The following is a 16,732-nucleotide window of genomic DNA, read 5'->3' as shown; positions in this document are numbered from 1 at the left end:
GAGGGGCCCACCAAGGTGTGGGGGGAGAGAGGGAGCTGATTCAAGAACCACCCCGCTCCGCCTTCTCTCTACTACCTAAACTGGGGGAGGTCGGGGGGGGTGCTCCAAGCACCCCGCAAGCTGAATGGGGAAGTTGCCTCTTCCCCCTCCCCACCCATGTTCTGAGCTGCCCCTGGCCAGGAAGGAAAGCCCCACCCCCAGGTGAGTCAGCCACAGAAACTTCTATCCCCAGGTCAGTGGCAGCCCCGACAGCAACCCCAGAGCCCTACCACCACCCCCTACCTCCTGTCCAGGCTCTCTTCAGGCAGCACAGTGCAGTCCCTCTGCCCCACTGTCACCCGGTAGGTGCTGCCAGCCACGGGAGACCCGACGGCGGCGAAGTGCCGGCGTGACTGGAAGCCCATCCCACAGAGCGTCACCCGGGTGCGGCCATGCAAAGGGGCGCTTCGGGGGTGGAACTGAGGGGAAACAAGGCAGCATCACATCCCCGGCCCACCCCAGCCCCCAGACATCCCGGCTCTCCACTCTCGGACTCCCAACAGCAGCACAGGGCTCACCCACCCAGCTCATGGGCAGCAGGTGGGCAGCCCTGGTGAGGAAGGGAGGGTGCAGGCCTGAGGCTGCCCCTGTGGCAAAACCGTTTGGTGAGCCCTGGGCCATGGCAGGAGGCACGTCCAATGGCAGGCTGAGGGGACCTCAGCACACTGACAGGGCACGACTCCCTCACGGGGGTGGGGGAGGCAGCAGCAGATGGCGTTGGGGGCCGTGCCCACCCTCCCCCTTATCCAAACCCACCTGTTGTCCCTGCAGCCACCAGAGCCTGCACTGATATGATGGATCCAGTGTGGCTCACACCCCAAGGACCAAACCAGCAGCCTCCAGCGTCCAGGGCAGGAGCTACGACAGCAGAAGCTGAAGAGCTCCCCAGCACCGAGGGGGTTTGTGACGGCCCGCACGCAGCAGGCTGTCCCTAGGGGGCCCGTGATAGCTCCCTGCCCGGCAGGACCCCCTGAGGGGGCCCATGACAGCTCCCTGCCCAGCAGGACGCTCCCAGGGGGCCCGTGACAGACAGTTCCCCACCTGGCAGGATGCCCAAGGCAGCCCATGACAGCTCTCCACCCAGCAGGACGCCCAAGGGAGCCTGTAAAAGCTCCCCACCTGGCAGGACACCCAAGGGGGCCCATGACAGCTCCCTGCCCAGCAGGATGCTCCCAGGGGGCCCGTGACAGACAGTTCCCCGCCTGGCAGGATGCCCAAGGCAGCCCATGACAGCTCTCCACCCAGCAGGACGCCCAAGGGAGCCTGTAAAAGCTCCCCACCTGGCAGGACACCCGAGGGGGCCCATGACAGCTCCCCACCCCACAGGACACCAAGGGGACCTGTGTCAGCTCCCCGCCCAGCAGCACACCCCAAGGGGCCTGTGACAGCTCCCCACCCAGCAGGACGCCCCAAGGGGCCTGTGACAGCTCCCCGCCCAGCAGGACGCCTGAGGGGGCCCATGACAGCTCTGCGTCTGACAGGACACCCTGAGGGGGCCCACGGCAGCTCTCTGCCTGGAAGAACCCCCTGAGGGGGACCGTGACAGCTTCCCAGCAGGCAGCAGTCCTGTGGAAGGGCAATGCTGGGAAATAACCTCTTCCAGTACTAGAGTTTATAACTTCTTCTAATGCAACTTAGCAGCTGGGCATGAGGAGGAGATGCCCACAAGTGCTGCAAGTGATGCCAAGGTGCCCCCGGGGAAGCATCTGACCAGCCATCCAGGGGCTTAGAAGAGGGGGAAAGGAGGCATTTCCCCATTGTGATGCTCTGTACCTCGGGAGAACACCCTACACCCTCATGTTCATCTTTATAAAATGATTGTGTGGTATCCAATGCAAAGTTTGTCATGTTGGGTGTCTTCGGAAGGCTCATGATGCACTGAACATGGCTGTTATAGTGATGTTATAGTAATTGTTACAGTTATGTTATAGGTTATAATTTCATGTATATAGTTATGAGGCTGAAAATGTATCCTCATGGCTTAGAACAAGCTCATGCAAAAACCCTTCAAGAGCAGAGAGGCGGTTCACATCTCGTCAGGGCATGGATGGGACAAACCCAGCCCAGCCTCACAGGAACAAAGGACACTGGCCTAGGCAGGAACAAAAGAATCTGTTAGACCCTAGAGGGAGTCACCCCCTTCCTCTGGTCAGTTTGGGACTGCGATGAGGTAATGCTCACCTGGCTCCTCGGAATGGGGAGGAGCCAAGAGGAAAGGAAGGACATGATAAAAGGGAGAGACATTTTGCCATGCTTCCTCTCTCGTCCACCTACATCTACAGACACCACCACCACCATGCAACTGAAATGCTGATCAAAGGGGAGAGCCTGACAGAAAAGTAACCAGCCAGCCTTTGGTGAGAAGCATCTATGTTTTTAAGGACATTGAAAGTGTTAGGAGCGGCTTAGAATGAGTTTTGCTTTTATTTCATTTGACCAAATCTGACTTGTTATGCTTTGATTTATAATCACTTAATCTACCTTTATAGTTAATAAATCTGTTTGTCTATTCTACCTGAAGCAGTGCATTTGGTTTGCAGCGTGTCAGAGGCTCCCCTTGGGATAACAAGCCTGGTTCATATCAATTTCTTTGTTAAATTGATGAACTTATATAAGCTTGCAGCATCCAGCAGGCATAACTGGACACTGCAAGACAGAGGTTCCTAGGGTTGTTTCTGGGACCAGAGATATTGGCTAGTGTCATTTGTTTGCAAGTAGCTGGGAGCAGCTTACATGCCAGAGACTGTGGATGAACAGCCCAGGAGTGGGGGTTCTCACAGCAGAGCGGGGTAAGGCTGGCTGCCAAAGTCAAGGATTGGAGTGACCTAGGAGATCACTGGTCCAGATAACACCAGAGGAGAACGTCACACCCATGTTAACAGAGATGTTTTTAAACCGCTTGCTGCCATCCCATGGGTCACTCTGCTCGTTAGTTCGAGGCTTTCCCCTGCCCTGCGTCTGTCTGCTTTGTCAGCTGATCAGTACAGCTATCTGTTACCCTGGGTGTGTACAGGGCCCAGCACAGCAGAGCCCTTATCCTCACGTGCTGCAGCAATGCGGAGCCCTCGGTGTAACCAGTCATTGCCGGGGAGCTGGCCTTTGGCAAGGTTGGAGGGGAAGCTGAACTAATAAGCATGCTCAGGAGCAGCTGCTAACCGCCCCCTCTGCCCTGTTTGAGTCTCTGCAGGAGGGAGGTGGTGGGAGAGGGAGTTTGTTTTTGCAGAGGACCACGTGTAACCTCGCCTAGCAGTAAGGACTCCAGAAAACTGCCTGGAGATGGGGACCCTAGCAACTGGTGACCTGGTGACCAGGAGGCCCAGCCCAGCTTGGCAGTCATCTGGTTCTGGCCAGTGGGAGGACAAAGGGCTGAGGAGAAAGGACCCTGGTGATCTGACCAACCAGTTCCAGCCAGAGGGGAACAAAGGATGGAAGAGAGGAGCCCAGGTTACCTGTTTAGCTGGGACCGAAGACAAAAGATGGGGAGGAGCTGTTGCAGGAGATGATATAGGATGACTATCTGGAAGGAGGGGGCTTCTGGACTAGGGAGAGAGAGCAGCCAGAGCCCACCTGGATGCAGGAGAGACCTAGATGTACGGTGCTGAGGGAGGCCAGGCCTGAGGCCCCGGAGAGTTTCCTGTGCTGGGTTCAGATGCTCAATAAACCCTCGTGTTATATGCTGGCTGAGAGTCACTCCGGTCTAGAGAACAGGGTTGCATTATTCCCTCTGGGGATGGAGGCCCTGGGGGTCCAGAGTGAGTGGACTCCCTGAGGGGGCCCAAGGCAAGAGACAGACGTGCTGAAGGCTCAGAGAGGTGCGGTTCCAGGGGCCTACGGCTTAACCCCCGAGACAGAGTAGACTGAGACAGAGAAGGGCTGTCGCACTGAAGGCAGTTCCTCCCAGGGACTGTGAGGAGCCAAGAAAGAGCGCGAGTCCTGGGAGTCTGTGACACAGGGCAGTTACCTTAGACCCGAATGAGAGGGCACATGAGAAACGGCAATAAAATATTGCCTGATCTAGGGAAGGGAAGATGGGGCAGAGGACATTACAAGATGGGAGATTCAAACCAATAAAAGGCAATACTTCTGCACACAACATGCAGGCAGACTGTGGAACTCTCTGCCACCAGAAACTGCAGAGGCCAGGAACTTGACACAATGCAAAAAGGGATTGGACATGGGCACGGACAATGAGAATAGCCAGAGCTGTCATAATTAACAACAAATCTGGCAGGGATATTGAACCTCCTGCCTCAGGGCTTAAGCCAACCTATTAGAGACCAGGAGGGGACCTGTGTGCAGAGGGCTAACACCTCTGGTCCCTGGGAGGCTGGGCCAGATGGATCTCTGCTCTGACCCAGTCTGGCAATGTCCATGTTCCTCTGATAGGTGACAAACCCTGCCCTCTCCCCCCAGCCTGGCACAAAGCCAGTCCCAGCCAAGAGCAGCATGTCCCCTGCCAGCCCCCCTTGGGGGAGGGAAATGCCCGGGTTACTGCAGAGCTAGGAAAGGGGATCGGGGGTGAGCATGAAAGAAAGCCTGGGTCAGTGCAGCAGCCAGGCAGCACCACTCCCTCCAGGGTAGGATTGGCAGCGGGTGTGTTTTGGATCCAGGGCCCTAGGGGCTGCATGTAGCAGGAGGACGTATCAAGGTGCACTGGAGAAAGCGGAGTGCAAAGCGTGGGCCCTGTGGCAGGGCAAGAGCCAGCGCAGCATACAAGGAGGAACAGCGCGGGGGACAGTTCAGGGGCCTACGTCAGTGAGGATGGGAGGGCAGCTCTTCTCGGTCCATAGTGCCGCGCAGTCCACCTGCCGAGTGCACACGCCCCCACACCAGCCACACCGCATGAAGCGCTCCGCCCGCAGGCAGCGCTGGCACGTCAGGAAGTGGCGGCAGCCTGGGCCGGTGATGGCGACTTGAGACACCTTCAGGGGAAAGGGAGAATGTCAGCGTGCGGGGCCGAGACTCGCGGAGATCTCGGGGCAGCCACAAAGCACCCACTGAACAGGGACCTCCACACACCCCTCAGCGCCAGGAGGACAGGACGTGGCCTTCCTGCAGCTGGAATGCCCCATGGCACAGCCACTGCTGCCTCCCAGCCACAGGTGAGGGGCTGCAATGAACCCCACGGCCCAGCCAGCACATCTCCCCAGGACTGACCAGCTGGCAGGACAGCCGGCTCAGCAGCCCAACATGCAGACCACCTGCCTACACCCCACAGCACTCAGAGGCAGTCCAGGGCTCCAATCCCATTTGGGGCCAGGGCACAAAGTGCCTTCCCGACCCGGGCGAAGAGGGAGCCCCCAGTCCAGGGCAAACACTCGCCTGTCTCACCTTGTTTCCAGTGGCGAAAAGCAGAGAGTCTTGCAGCAGGCCAACCTCCCGCAGCACTGGCAGCTCCTTGCCCAGGGAGAAATTGGCCAAGGTGACGGTGTAGGAGCTGGATCGCTGAAGCACCACCTGGGGGGTGGGGTAGTTGGCCATGTTCAAGGAAAGCTGGGGGACATGGCCCAGCCAACCACCACGGGAGGAGAGTAGCACTGCCCTGTGCGGGGCACCGTGCCTCGGCTCCCTGCAATCCCAGGGAAGTGGGGGTCTACAGTGTCTGCATGACACCCCAGTGCTGCTCAGGCCCAGCCAGTGGCCTGACCACATGGCTGGATGGAGGCAGCTGACTCCTCCAAGCCCAGCCAGCCGCAGGGAGAGGGGATGAGCCTACGGTAGTGGCAGCACAACAATAGAATCACAGAATCATAAGAATCTCAGGGTTGGGAGGGACCTCAGGAGGTCATCTAGTCCAACCCCCTGCTCAAAGCAGGACCAAACCCAACTAAATCATCCCAGCCAGGGCTTTGTCAAGCCTGACCTTAAAAACCTCTAAGGAAGGAGATTCCACTACCTCCCTAGGTAACCCATTCCAGTTCTTCACCACCCTACTAGTGAAAAAGTTTTTCCTAATATCCAACCTAAACCTCCCCCTCTGCAACTTGAGACCATTACTCCTTGTTCTGTCATCTTCTACCACTGAGAACAGTCTAGATCCATCCTCTTTGGAACCCCCTTTCAGGTAGTTGAAAGCAGCTATCAAATCCCCCCTCATTCTTCTCTTCTGCAGACTAAACAATCCCAGTTCCCTCAGCCTCTCCTCATAAGTCATGTGCTCCAGCCCCTAATCATTTTTGTTGCCCTCCGCTGGACTCTCTCCAATTTATCCACATCCTTCTTGTAGTGTGGGGGCCAAAACTGGACACAGTACTCCAAATGAGGCCTCACCAGTGCTGAGTAGAGGGGAATGATCACATCCCTCGATCTGCTGGAAATGCCCCTACTTATACAACCCAAAATGCCATTAGCCTTCTTGGCAACAAGGGCACACTGTTGACTCATATTCAGCTTTTCGCTAGGGAAAGGGATGGAGGTGCTTTGGATTGGGCCAATTGTAACTGGGTCATTGTAACTGGCAGCCAGTCACAGAGCCCCAAGTCCAGTCATGATTTTCCCCATTTTATCCGGCCCGTGTCAGTTCCACGGGATGGATGCCCCGCGTGAGCTTTGGAAACCATTGGAGCATCCCAGGGCGTGACGCCCCCTGCTGGAGGGGCTGGCATTGCAGCCCCCCTGGAGTGGATACGGGACACAGCCGCGGAGCATGGCACCGCAGAGCCTACCTGCATAATGCGCCCCTCCGCCGTGCCCAGGTGGGCGACCGTCACATTGCCCTGGGCCATCACAAAGATGGAGGTGAGCAGGACTCCGGCCATGTTCCCATTGAACAGATCCACCTTGTAGGGGGCTGTGGTGACCAAGGTGGGCTTGTTCCAGCAGCTGGTATCCACCACCGGAGACGAGAGGTTCACCTGGGACATCGCACAGCGTTAGCTCCCTGTGGCACCTCCACCACCCCCCTGTCTTCCTCCCCCTCTCCCCCCACCCAGCTGCCCGGTGTCACACATGGACCTGCCCGTGCTCCCACTGCATCTGGGGGCGCTGCCCCCGCCCTGCTACTCAGTGCTCCCTGTGCTGGCCACCCGTGGGGAGGGAGCAGCTGGGGGGAAAGGGGACAGGGAATCCACTGCTGGCCCCAGCCACTTCCAGCTACCCCCTGCCCGGCTTCCTCCCACTACCACCAGCAGTCAGCTCCACATTCCCACCTAAACACCCCACCCTCCCAGCACCCACCCAGCCCCCCAGCACCCACCCATACTGGGATGCTGGGGGGTTGGGATGTATCACCCATATACTGCCAACTCCCCAATACCACCCAGTCTCCCAACCCTCCATATACTCCAACCCCCCAGCATCCCAGTACCACCCATACACCCCCAATTCCCCAGTGCCACCCAACCCCCATACACCCCAACCCCCCAGCACCCACCCATACACCCCCTGAACTCCAGTACCACCCAACCCCCCAGCATCCACCCATACGCTCCCAACCCCCCAGAATCCCAGTACCACCCATATACCCCCAACCAGGGCTGCCCATAGGATTCAGGGGGCCTGGGGCAAAGCAAATTTGGGGGCCCCTTCCATAAAAAAAAGTTGCAATATTATAGAATACTATATTCTTGTGGGGGCCATGCAGGGCCCGGGGCAAATTGCCCCACTTGCCCCCCCCCGTGGGCGGCCCTGCCCTCAACTCCCCAGTACCACCCAGCCCCCATTCACCCGCTGCACCCCAGTATCATCCAGCCTTCCAGCATCTATACATCCCCCAACTCCATAGCACCCACCCATACACCCCCTAACCTCCCTCCCCACCCCCCATACATCCCACCTTGCACTCCCACCAGCCCAGAAGCTGAAGTTGATGCAATCAACAAATACAAAATGATCTCAGTAACTGATTGGCCCAGAACATCCCCCATGGTGCTACACAGAACCTGGCACCTGCAGGTATGGGTAGCCTTTGCGCTTGGCACTGGCCGGGCGAGAAGAAGGGGACTCCCCTGATCTCCAGCTCCCCTTTCTGCAGAAGCCCGGGCCAGCTGGAAATCACCAGAAGCCAGGGCCAGCTCTAGGTTTTTTGCCGCCTCAAGCAAAAAAAAAAATTTGGCTGCTCCCACCCCAGCCCTGGGCTGCTCCCCACTGCACCAGCCCTGGGCTCTCCCCTCCCACCTGCACACCCTGCCGCCGCAGCTCTGGGCCTCCCCCCACCCGCACCCCCTGCTGCCCCAGCCCTGGGCTCTCCCCCCCCCGCGACTCGCACCCCCCTGCCATCCCAGCCCTGGGCTCTCCCCCCACACCCACACCCCATGCCACCCCAGCCCTGGGCTCTCCCCCCCCCACACCCCATGCTGCCCCAGCTCTGGGCTCCCCCACCCATGCATCCCCTGCCACCCCAGCTCTGGGCTCTGCCCTCTCCACCCACACCCCCTGCTGCCCCAGCCCTGGACTCCCTCCACACACACACCTGCACCTAGGGTGACCATACAGCAAATGTGAAAAATCAGGACAGGAGGTGGGGGGGTAATAGGTGCCTATATAAGAAAAAGACCCAAAAATCAGGACTGTCCCTATAAAATTGGGACATCTGGTCACCCTACCTGCACCCTCCTTCTGCCCCAGCCCTGGGTCACTGGTAACTTGCTCCCAGGGTGAGTCATTCAGCAAGAATTTTGGATGTGCACAGAACACAGACAGGATTGGTTCCCATATGGTTACAGAATTGCAGTAAAGTGGAACAATTTTCAGCTTGTGTGATTGGAAGATATCTGGGTGCATATTATAAGACTGTCCTCCCTAAATGAGGAAAAGTTGAGGTGCCTTTATTATTCTTTTGTTCCACTCTTTCTTTCTATGGGGAATTTGCCAATGCAATATCACTGTCTTCCTTTTAAACAAATAAAACAAAAAAAAAGGCAATGGCTTTTGAAAATAGCAATTCCAGTCCTAATAACCACTGGGAAGCATTTCTTGCTCAATTTTATCCTACTTTTTCTACAGCAAATTACAGTGGATCAGTATATTTGATTTGGGAGAAATGAAGTAACAGCTGCCCAAATTGAGCTTGAGCGCTCCTGAATTTTGAGGTGTTCAAATCTGGAAGGCAGGTGCTAGATTCCCTTTCTGAATATTAGCTAAATCTGGAAAGGAAAAGTCAATTTCTGCTTCCATGGCTCAGAAGTGGAAATCCTCCTACGTGCCTGGTACTGTATCTAAACCTGCCCAGGTCCAGAGCCTCCCCTCCCTTACTTTTCATTTTAAATTCTAGTGGGATCCACATACCTCCCTTGCTAGGCTTCAGATAGAGAGGGGGCACTGTCCATTTAGTCCACCCAATTCCTTCTTTGGGGGCTGCAAGGTGAGTTCACACCAGTATCCCTAATCCAGTCTGGGGAAATCTTCTGAAGGGGATAGCTGGGCCAAAGCCTTCTACTCCTTGGGCACACTTGTTCCCCATTCACAATGCCACCCCGCTCCGCAGTGAGCTCTCCATTCACCGCAAGCTGCAGCATGAGGTTTCAGCTACCGTACTCCCTCCCCCTCCCTTTCCTGCTGATAGCAGCCAAAGGAATGCTGGGAAATGTAGTTCTTTCCCTGCTCCAGGGCTGGCTCTATAGGCAGGGAGCTAACCAAGGAACTACAGCTTCCAGGGCCCCCTGTTGGTTCTCAGCTCCCAGGCTGGATCCCTGCCAGCTGCCGCCCCTGCAAATAGGCTGCCCCAAGCAGCTGCTTGCTTTGCGGGTGCCTAGAGCCGCCCCTGCCAGCAGCGAGAGAGGCCTGGCCACAGGACTGGCCGTTAAGCCACAGACAAGAGATGCTACAAGGGAACAGATACTGCCGGCAGCTGCAGGGGAAGCAGCAGCTCCTGGGCACTTGGATGAATGCCAGGCAGCTGCCAGGAAATTTTAGAGCTGTTTCCCTTGCAGGGAAGTCTCTCTTGGGATAATGGGCAAACTCCCTGCCTTGATCCCAGAGTTTCTCAGCCCTGGGGCAGGGGAGGAGGTTGGACTGCCCCAGGAGGGGCAGGCAGGACAGATGGGAGAGGGGCAGAGGAGTGGAGGTGGCACAGCTGCAGGGCAGCTTCCTGAAAACATCTTCCCCTGCAGCACATGGCCCTGATCCAGCTGGCCAGAGACACAGCTCAGCGGCCCATGCTCCATATGGCTGCTCAGAGGGATAATGCCTGGGCTGACCACCCAAGGCCATCCACAGAGCAGGTGACTTCCCAGCCAGAGCAGGACAGGTATGGACGGAAGGTGGAACAGTGCCAGAAGTGGGCGGGGAAGACAATGGAGAAGGGATGATGCCTGTGCCAAGGCACGGAAGGAGAGGCCAGCCACCCACCCGGTGCAGGGGACAACACAGAGGTGAGTCACTGTCCAGTAACATGCGCTGCGCTGTACGGGGGGGGGGGCACTGAGGTGCAACTCTCCCCCCACCAGGGAGCCAGAAGACCAAAGCCATGCAGCACTCTGGAGGCGTGATGTGCAAGCCGCTCTTGTGACACACACACTGCCGGATGGAGACCTTCTGCCCTGGGACCAGCAGCCAGTGAACTGAACCCGAGCTGCCAGAGCCAAGGGCTCCTAAAAGAAGCTGATGATCAGGGCGTAGGATGGACAGGAAGGAGGAGGACAGATGTCCTCAATGTTCCAGGCCACACAGCAGTGCCCTCGGAAACCCATCTCCATCGCCTGGCCCAGAGCCACATCCATGGGCCTGGCACAGACAGTCCCACAGGGAGGCTCCATGGGATCTGATGCACGCCATCCCTGGAGATGAGGTCGCTACCGCTAGGGCCTTGCTAGCTAGTCACCCCAGGGGCGTGAGGAACCACTGGCACCAGCACTACCTCAGCAGGTAGGTCAGAACATACTGGTGCAGATTACAACCAGAGCAGGGTGGCACATTAAGCCTGTGATGGGACTTTCAGGACCAGGTTCACAGGAAGCAAAGCTCCCTCTGGCTACAGTCAGAGGTCCCGGAGATGAAGACGCAGTGTTTCTGTCCTGCCTCGCGTTGGCTGCGTACTATTTGCTATCCCGCTGTTGAATCCACAGGCAGCTCCTAACTTAAGGCCTGTTTGCCTCTCGCTTGCACAGCTTAGCTGTCTCACCTGGAGTCATAACACCCACCCCTTCCTCCACGTGCACCAGCACCCGACCCATCTGGATCAGGCAGCCCAATTTCCCTGCTTTTGGGACTCGCACAGCTCCAGGCAGCTGCTGCAGAAGAGGAGGGCAGCCAACTGCAAGCAGAGCATGAGCTCATGCCAGGCGCTCTTGGGAAACGGACAAGACATCTGGCAAGAGTAAAGACTCAGGCCCCTCCCACTCCTAAAGGCAAGGGGCTTGGCCTGACCCCGTGACACACAATAGTGGAAGGAAGGAGACGAAGCTGGACCAAAATGCCACAGCAGCCTCTGTGGAGAGAGGATTTTCCATCACACTTCCAGGAAACAGTGGTGGGTTCCCATTCCTCCAGGGCAGAACTCCCAGGAGATGAAACCGGGGAGGGGAAAGGGATCCAGCTGAGATCAGGGCTCGGTACACAGCCTCAGGCTGGGCTACACTTAAAAATCCGACATCACTCGGCTGGGAAAACGTCACCCCAAGCACTGTAGTTATGCTGGCCTAACCCCTAATGCAGACACAGCTAGGCTAACAGAATTCTCCCTTTACCTAGCTACTGCCTCTCAGAGAGCTGGATTCACTCCAGCCATGAGAAAACTCCTTAGCTGGCACAGGAAGTGTCTAGGCTGCAGCTCTACTGGGGCACAGCTGCAGTGTTGTAGCTGTGCGGCCACAGACACCCTCTGGCCCACCCCTCTCCTCTACCCAGAATGGAGCTACAGGCTATGCACAAGCACAGCCAGTCACAGGGCAAAGGGCTGCCCTGTTGCACCCTATCCCAGACAGCCTCCGCCTCGCCTCACCGCCCCCTCCACGTCCCTGCCACCCACAGCATTTCACAGCCTCCAGGGGCTGAAGTTCACAGCCTCTGGTTCTTCCAGTGCGGGGATCAGGTGACAGGGCGCTTCCCTCTGCACATCTGCTTAGACAAAATCCAGCTGTGCTCTGCTACTGGCAGACACAGAGTCCCACTGAGGGGGAGCACTAAGAGCAAGGCTGCAGGAAGGGCTCCCAACAGGGCTCCAGTCACCAGCACTTCCTATCTTCACAGAGTGACAAACCATGGCACAGGAACACCAGGGAGGTGACACAGCCCGGCCCTCAGACGTTAGGAAACAGGAGATTAAAGGGCGGACGTGCAGTTTGAATTCTGCCCCTGGGGTGACTGCATTACAGTGCAGTTTTAATTACAGGACCGCTATCCGACTTCCCCATGGGCGAGCATGTCATGGCTGTGCCCTAACACACACACACAAGGGGCCAAAGGCTTTCAAAAAGCAAAAAGCTGCAGAGGCAGCTGGGAGCCCTGGGGTTTGGGCAGGGGTGAAAGTAATTTACATTTCTTACCCATATGGTCCAATCGCAAGCAACCCACCTCTCCTACGTACTTCATGGATCCCTCCCATTGCATGACTTAGGGCAGGTCTACACTAAGGGCGGGGGTCGAACTAGGGTACGCAAGTTCAGCTACGTGAATAGCGTAGCTGAACTCGAAGTACCCTAGTTCGAACTACTTACCCGTCCAGATGCCGCGGGATCGAAGTCCGCGGCTCCAAGGTCGACTCCGCCACCGCCGTTTGCAGTGGTGGAGTACCGGAGTCGACCGGAGCGTGCAGGGAGTTCGAACTATCGCGTCCAGATTAGACGCGATAGTTCGAACTCCGAGAAGTCGAACTCACCGCGTCGACCCGGCAGGTAAGTGTAGACTAGCCCATAGATAGAGAAAATAAAGCTACTATTACTACTACCCTGGGGGCTGAACTGCGCAGGGAACAGCTGAGTTTAAACTGTTCTTATGCAGGGGGCAGGCTTCTCCCTCCCTTAGGCAGTTTCCTTTTCTTACCGGTCCTCCGTACCAGCCCGTACCCGCTTACTTTCACCTCTGGTCTCTCTCCTACCCCCAGGGCTGGTGCCCTAGACTCCCTTCCCATGCTCCTCAGCTAGCCTGTCTCTACTGAATCCCCTGGCCAGCCCCATTGCCCAGTCTCTTGGCCTACCCAGTCACAGTTCTACCCCTGTACCTAGCTCCTCATCAGATCTGTCTCCATCCCCCCACATTCTCCTTGTCCAACCAGCCCCAATCCCCCAACCCCTCGTCCAACCTGAATGCCTCCCTCAGTGGCTCTCAGTCCCCATTTCCTTGCCGAAGCAGTCTCAGCCTCCCCCACACACATTCCAGGCCCGGTTTCCCAACCCCAGTCTCAGACTCCTGGTCCGAGTTTACTCCTTCCCCTGCCTCCCAGGACTGGCTCTTGCCCCTCTGCATTCAACTCTGCTTCCTGCTCAGGACCACCCGGGGGGGGGGGGGGGGAAGCGGGGCAATTTGCTCCAGACCCCGCAGGGGCCCCCACGAGAGTTTTTTGGGGGCCCTGGAGCAGGGTCCTTCACTCGCTCCGGGAGCCCCGGAAAACTCTCGCGGGGCCCGGGCCCCCGGAGCTTCTTCCACTCTGGGTCTTCAGCAGCAATTCAGCGGCGGGGGGTCCTTCCGCCCCGGGACCCGCCGCCGAAGTGCCGGGTCTTCGGTGGCAATTCGACAGTGGGGGCCCCCACCACCGAAGACCCCAGGCCCCCTGAATTCTCTGAGCGGCCCTGTTCCTGCTCCCCTGGGCCTGGCTGCCAGCAGCGGGGCTCTGACAGCACACAAGAGCCCGGCTCCTGCCCTCAGACCCCATGCCCAGCTGGGGCCAGGAACAGCTCTGCTCTGCCCACCCCCTCTATCCTGGGCTGGAGCATCAGATGCTCAGTAGGAAGGTGGCTGCACAGACTGGTCAGCACTGGGAGCTCTGGGGCAATGGAGCATGCTCAGTGAGGGAGAATCTCCGGCCACCATTGTGGAAGTCTTCACGGTGTGAACTGTAATGTTAAAACTCTTTGAACTTAGCCAAGTGTGGGAGGATTTTCCTAGGGACAACACAAGGCACCCACCTGACACTAGGGTGACCCCGTGTCACGTCCCTGCTCCAAAGCATGGGGCCGCTAGAGCTGGCCATGCAAAAGGTCACATGCAAAACCTCGACCCGACCACATGGAAACAGGGGCTGCCCCACCTACAGGCAAACAAGCCAGCTGCATAGGGTGGCAGATTTCTGGGAGACACACCACGGACCCATCTACCGAGGGAGGGAGGTGAGCTGCAGAGTACTAACTGTCCCATGGAGACCCTGATGTGTTAATACACAATTCACAACCCCCACAAACTGCTCCATGGCGGAGTGCAGACAAGCCCTATGGGGAGAAGGCCCAGGGCACAATGGCCATAGACAGCGAGGGAAGAGGCCTGGTCTCTCCAGTGGGAGGGGAGGCCCTGGATAGTCCAGTTTCTCCCATGGGCGGGGAGGTTCTGACCCTCTTTAAATACCACTCCACTGCCCCTGGACAAAACAGCATATATTTCCTCATTCTTGGAAACAGCCTCATTCTTGGAAACAGCTTGACCATTTTGGCTGGAAATTCCCAACAAAATTCAGGCTGCGGAAGACACGGGGCTCCTCATCACATCCCCCAAATGGTTTGAATTTGGCAAAGTTATAAGTAACTGACAATGGAGTCTTATACCAGGAAATGATGAGCACCTTCCCAATAGGCCAGATTGCCAGCCCCGGCTCTGAGCACTGGGGTCACAGAGCCACATCTCTCCCCTGATGCCACTGCCAGCCCCGGCTCTGAGTACTGGGGTCACAGAGCCACATCCCTCCCCTGCTGCCAGCCCCGGCTCTGAGCACTGGGGTCACAGAGCCACATCCCTCCCCTGCTGCCAGCCCTGGCTCTGAGCACCAGTTGCAGAGCCATGTCCGTGCCGTGCTGCCTGCCCCAAAACAAGCTCCCAAGCATGACAAGGATCAGTCCCAGGAACGCACATGGAAACCACAGCAACCCCTCAGATCAGCCATGAACACAACCCCTGGGGCTGGCACCATACCAGCTTCCACGGAGACACCGCCCAGCCCTGAGCTAAAGACCAGCCAAGGTGACCTGTCTCAGGCTGCTCGGAGTGTGGGACCGACAGCACCACACAGCTCCCGACCCAGCAGCTCCACAGCTGAGAATAGGACCCTGTGCCTTTAAATCTGGCACAGTCAGCTGTGGGGTGACTCAGGCCTCACCTTTCTTCTCTGGCAGGCCTGGGGAATGTGCACAAACCCCCTGGCAGTGTCCCACGCCCACATGGAAGCCTCTCCACTGCCTTGGGCCCTGGAAGCAAATCGGTGATGGGGCTTGGCCTAGAATCCAGCAGACTAGCTTGCACACACACCCTTTCCCCCACACCCCTACCTGCCTTCCCAAGCCCAGAGACTGACCCGTCACCTGACAACACTGAACATTTCCTCCTGGGGCTCCAAGGAGAACAAAGCCATTCACATGGTGACTCCAAAAGGGCCTCCTGTCACTTAGCACCTGTGCAAGCCGGATCGCTACTGGATAGACTGATCTCCCCGAGCCACCCTGGCACCATGCCAGACATGAGTATCAGCTCGAGGTGGGGGAGCAGAGCAGCACAGTGCCTAGGGAGGAACCTGGAGAGAGTTAGGAAGTCTGTAGGGGAGAGAAAGAGTGCCAAGAAGCGCCTAGCACCAAGGAACAGGAACGGAGGAGCTGGCCTGGATCCTGCCAGAGCAGAGTGCCCGCTCTGTGTGCACACATGAGATCAGAACTGGCCTATGTTGTCTCTCTGTCAGCAAGCAGGTGTCACCCCAGGAGAACCACCATTCTGGACATGGTCAGAGGCAATGCTGGAGTAGCCTCCTCTGGGGGGGGGGGGCACTCACTCCCTGGAACCTGACTCCTTGCTTTCCCCTCCTGGTGGGTCAGAAACAAGCCATGCACTGGCTCTGCAACTGGGAAGCATAGTGTCAGCTGCTCACCACCAGCCCTGGCATCTAGTCGAGCAAAGCATGCTAAAAACAGCAGCATTGTCACAGCAGCGTGAGCATTGGGTTGCACACTCCAGTATGATCTCATCCAAGACCCTAGATACACACTCAAGAGGGTGGCCTGTCCCACTGCCCATGCTGCAGCAACTACACTGCTGTTTTTAGCCCACTAGCTCAATCAGAGCCAGCAGGGTCTGTCTCCTGGGGCTCGAAATCCCACCTCCAGCGCCAGCATAGAGACACCCTCAGTGTGAGAGTTAATCAGGTTTCAGCGGATGGCACACTTTGTTTCTATCAGACTGCCAAAAAAGTCAGATGGGCTGAAACCCCATTGAATTGGGCCCTGGACTTGTGCAAGGCACTTGCTGCCTGGTGCGCTCAGCAGACAACATACCGCCCTCTGGAGAAGATCCTGGGGTTTCAGAGGGTTGCAGCTCAGCTGCATTTGTGCCACACAAGTTCCACTGTCATAGCTCCATCACAGCAGCCCTCAGGAGGTCTCCCCATACAGCAGTGCCATGGGATGGCCACAGAACACTGAATGCACATGGCATGGACCCAGGATGAACTCCAAGTCATGACCCCTGCACGGCACCATCACTGCAGTCAGGGGATATGTTCCCACGCTCTCGGCCCTTCCCCATCAGCAGCCCCAGCCTTCCCAGATTTGCAGCACAGAGATGGGATTGCTGCAACATGCTACCCAGAGAGGGTAGCAGTTACTGAGGGAGAAGAACATAGCCACGA

The 16,732-nt window shown here is 57.5% G+C and overlaps 1 protein-coding gene across 3 annotated transcripts in view; it reads right to left on the bottom strand.

Annotated features, from left to right (window-relative positions):
• Positions 1–16,732, bottom strand: part of MST1R (macrophage stimulating 1 receptor) — a 65,542-nt gene that overhangs the window by 37,152 nt on the left and 11,658 nt on the right. For all 3 annotated transcript variants that reach the window (XM_045024097.1, XM_045024099.1, XM_045024098.1), the window contains exons 3-6: positions 6,705–6,893; positions 5,371–5,496; positions 4,791–4,961; positions 283–458 (exon numbers count right to left, since the gene is read on the bottom strand). In XM_045024097.1, the coding sequence (XP_044880032.1) occupies positions 283–458; positions 4,791–4,961; positions 5,371–5,496; positions 6,705–6,893 (662 nt within the window). The remainder of the gene's footprint in view (positions 1–282; positions 459–4,790; positions 4,962–5,370; positions 5,497–6,704; positions 6,894–16,732) is intronic.

Source organism: Mauremys mutica, chromosome 7 (assembly GCF_020497125.1).
Source record: "Mauremys mutica isolate MM-2020 ecotype Southern chromosome 7, ASM2049712v1, whole genome shotgun sequence".
NCBI classification, from domain to species: Eukaryota; Metazoa; Chordata; order Testudines; family Geoemydidae; genus Mauremys; species Mauremys mutica.
This window is presented reverse-complemented; position numbering and strand designations above follow the sequence as displayed.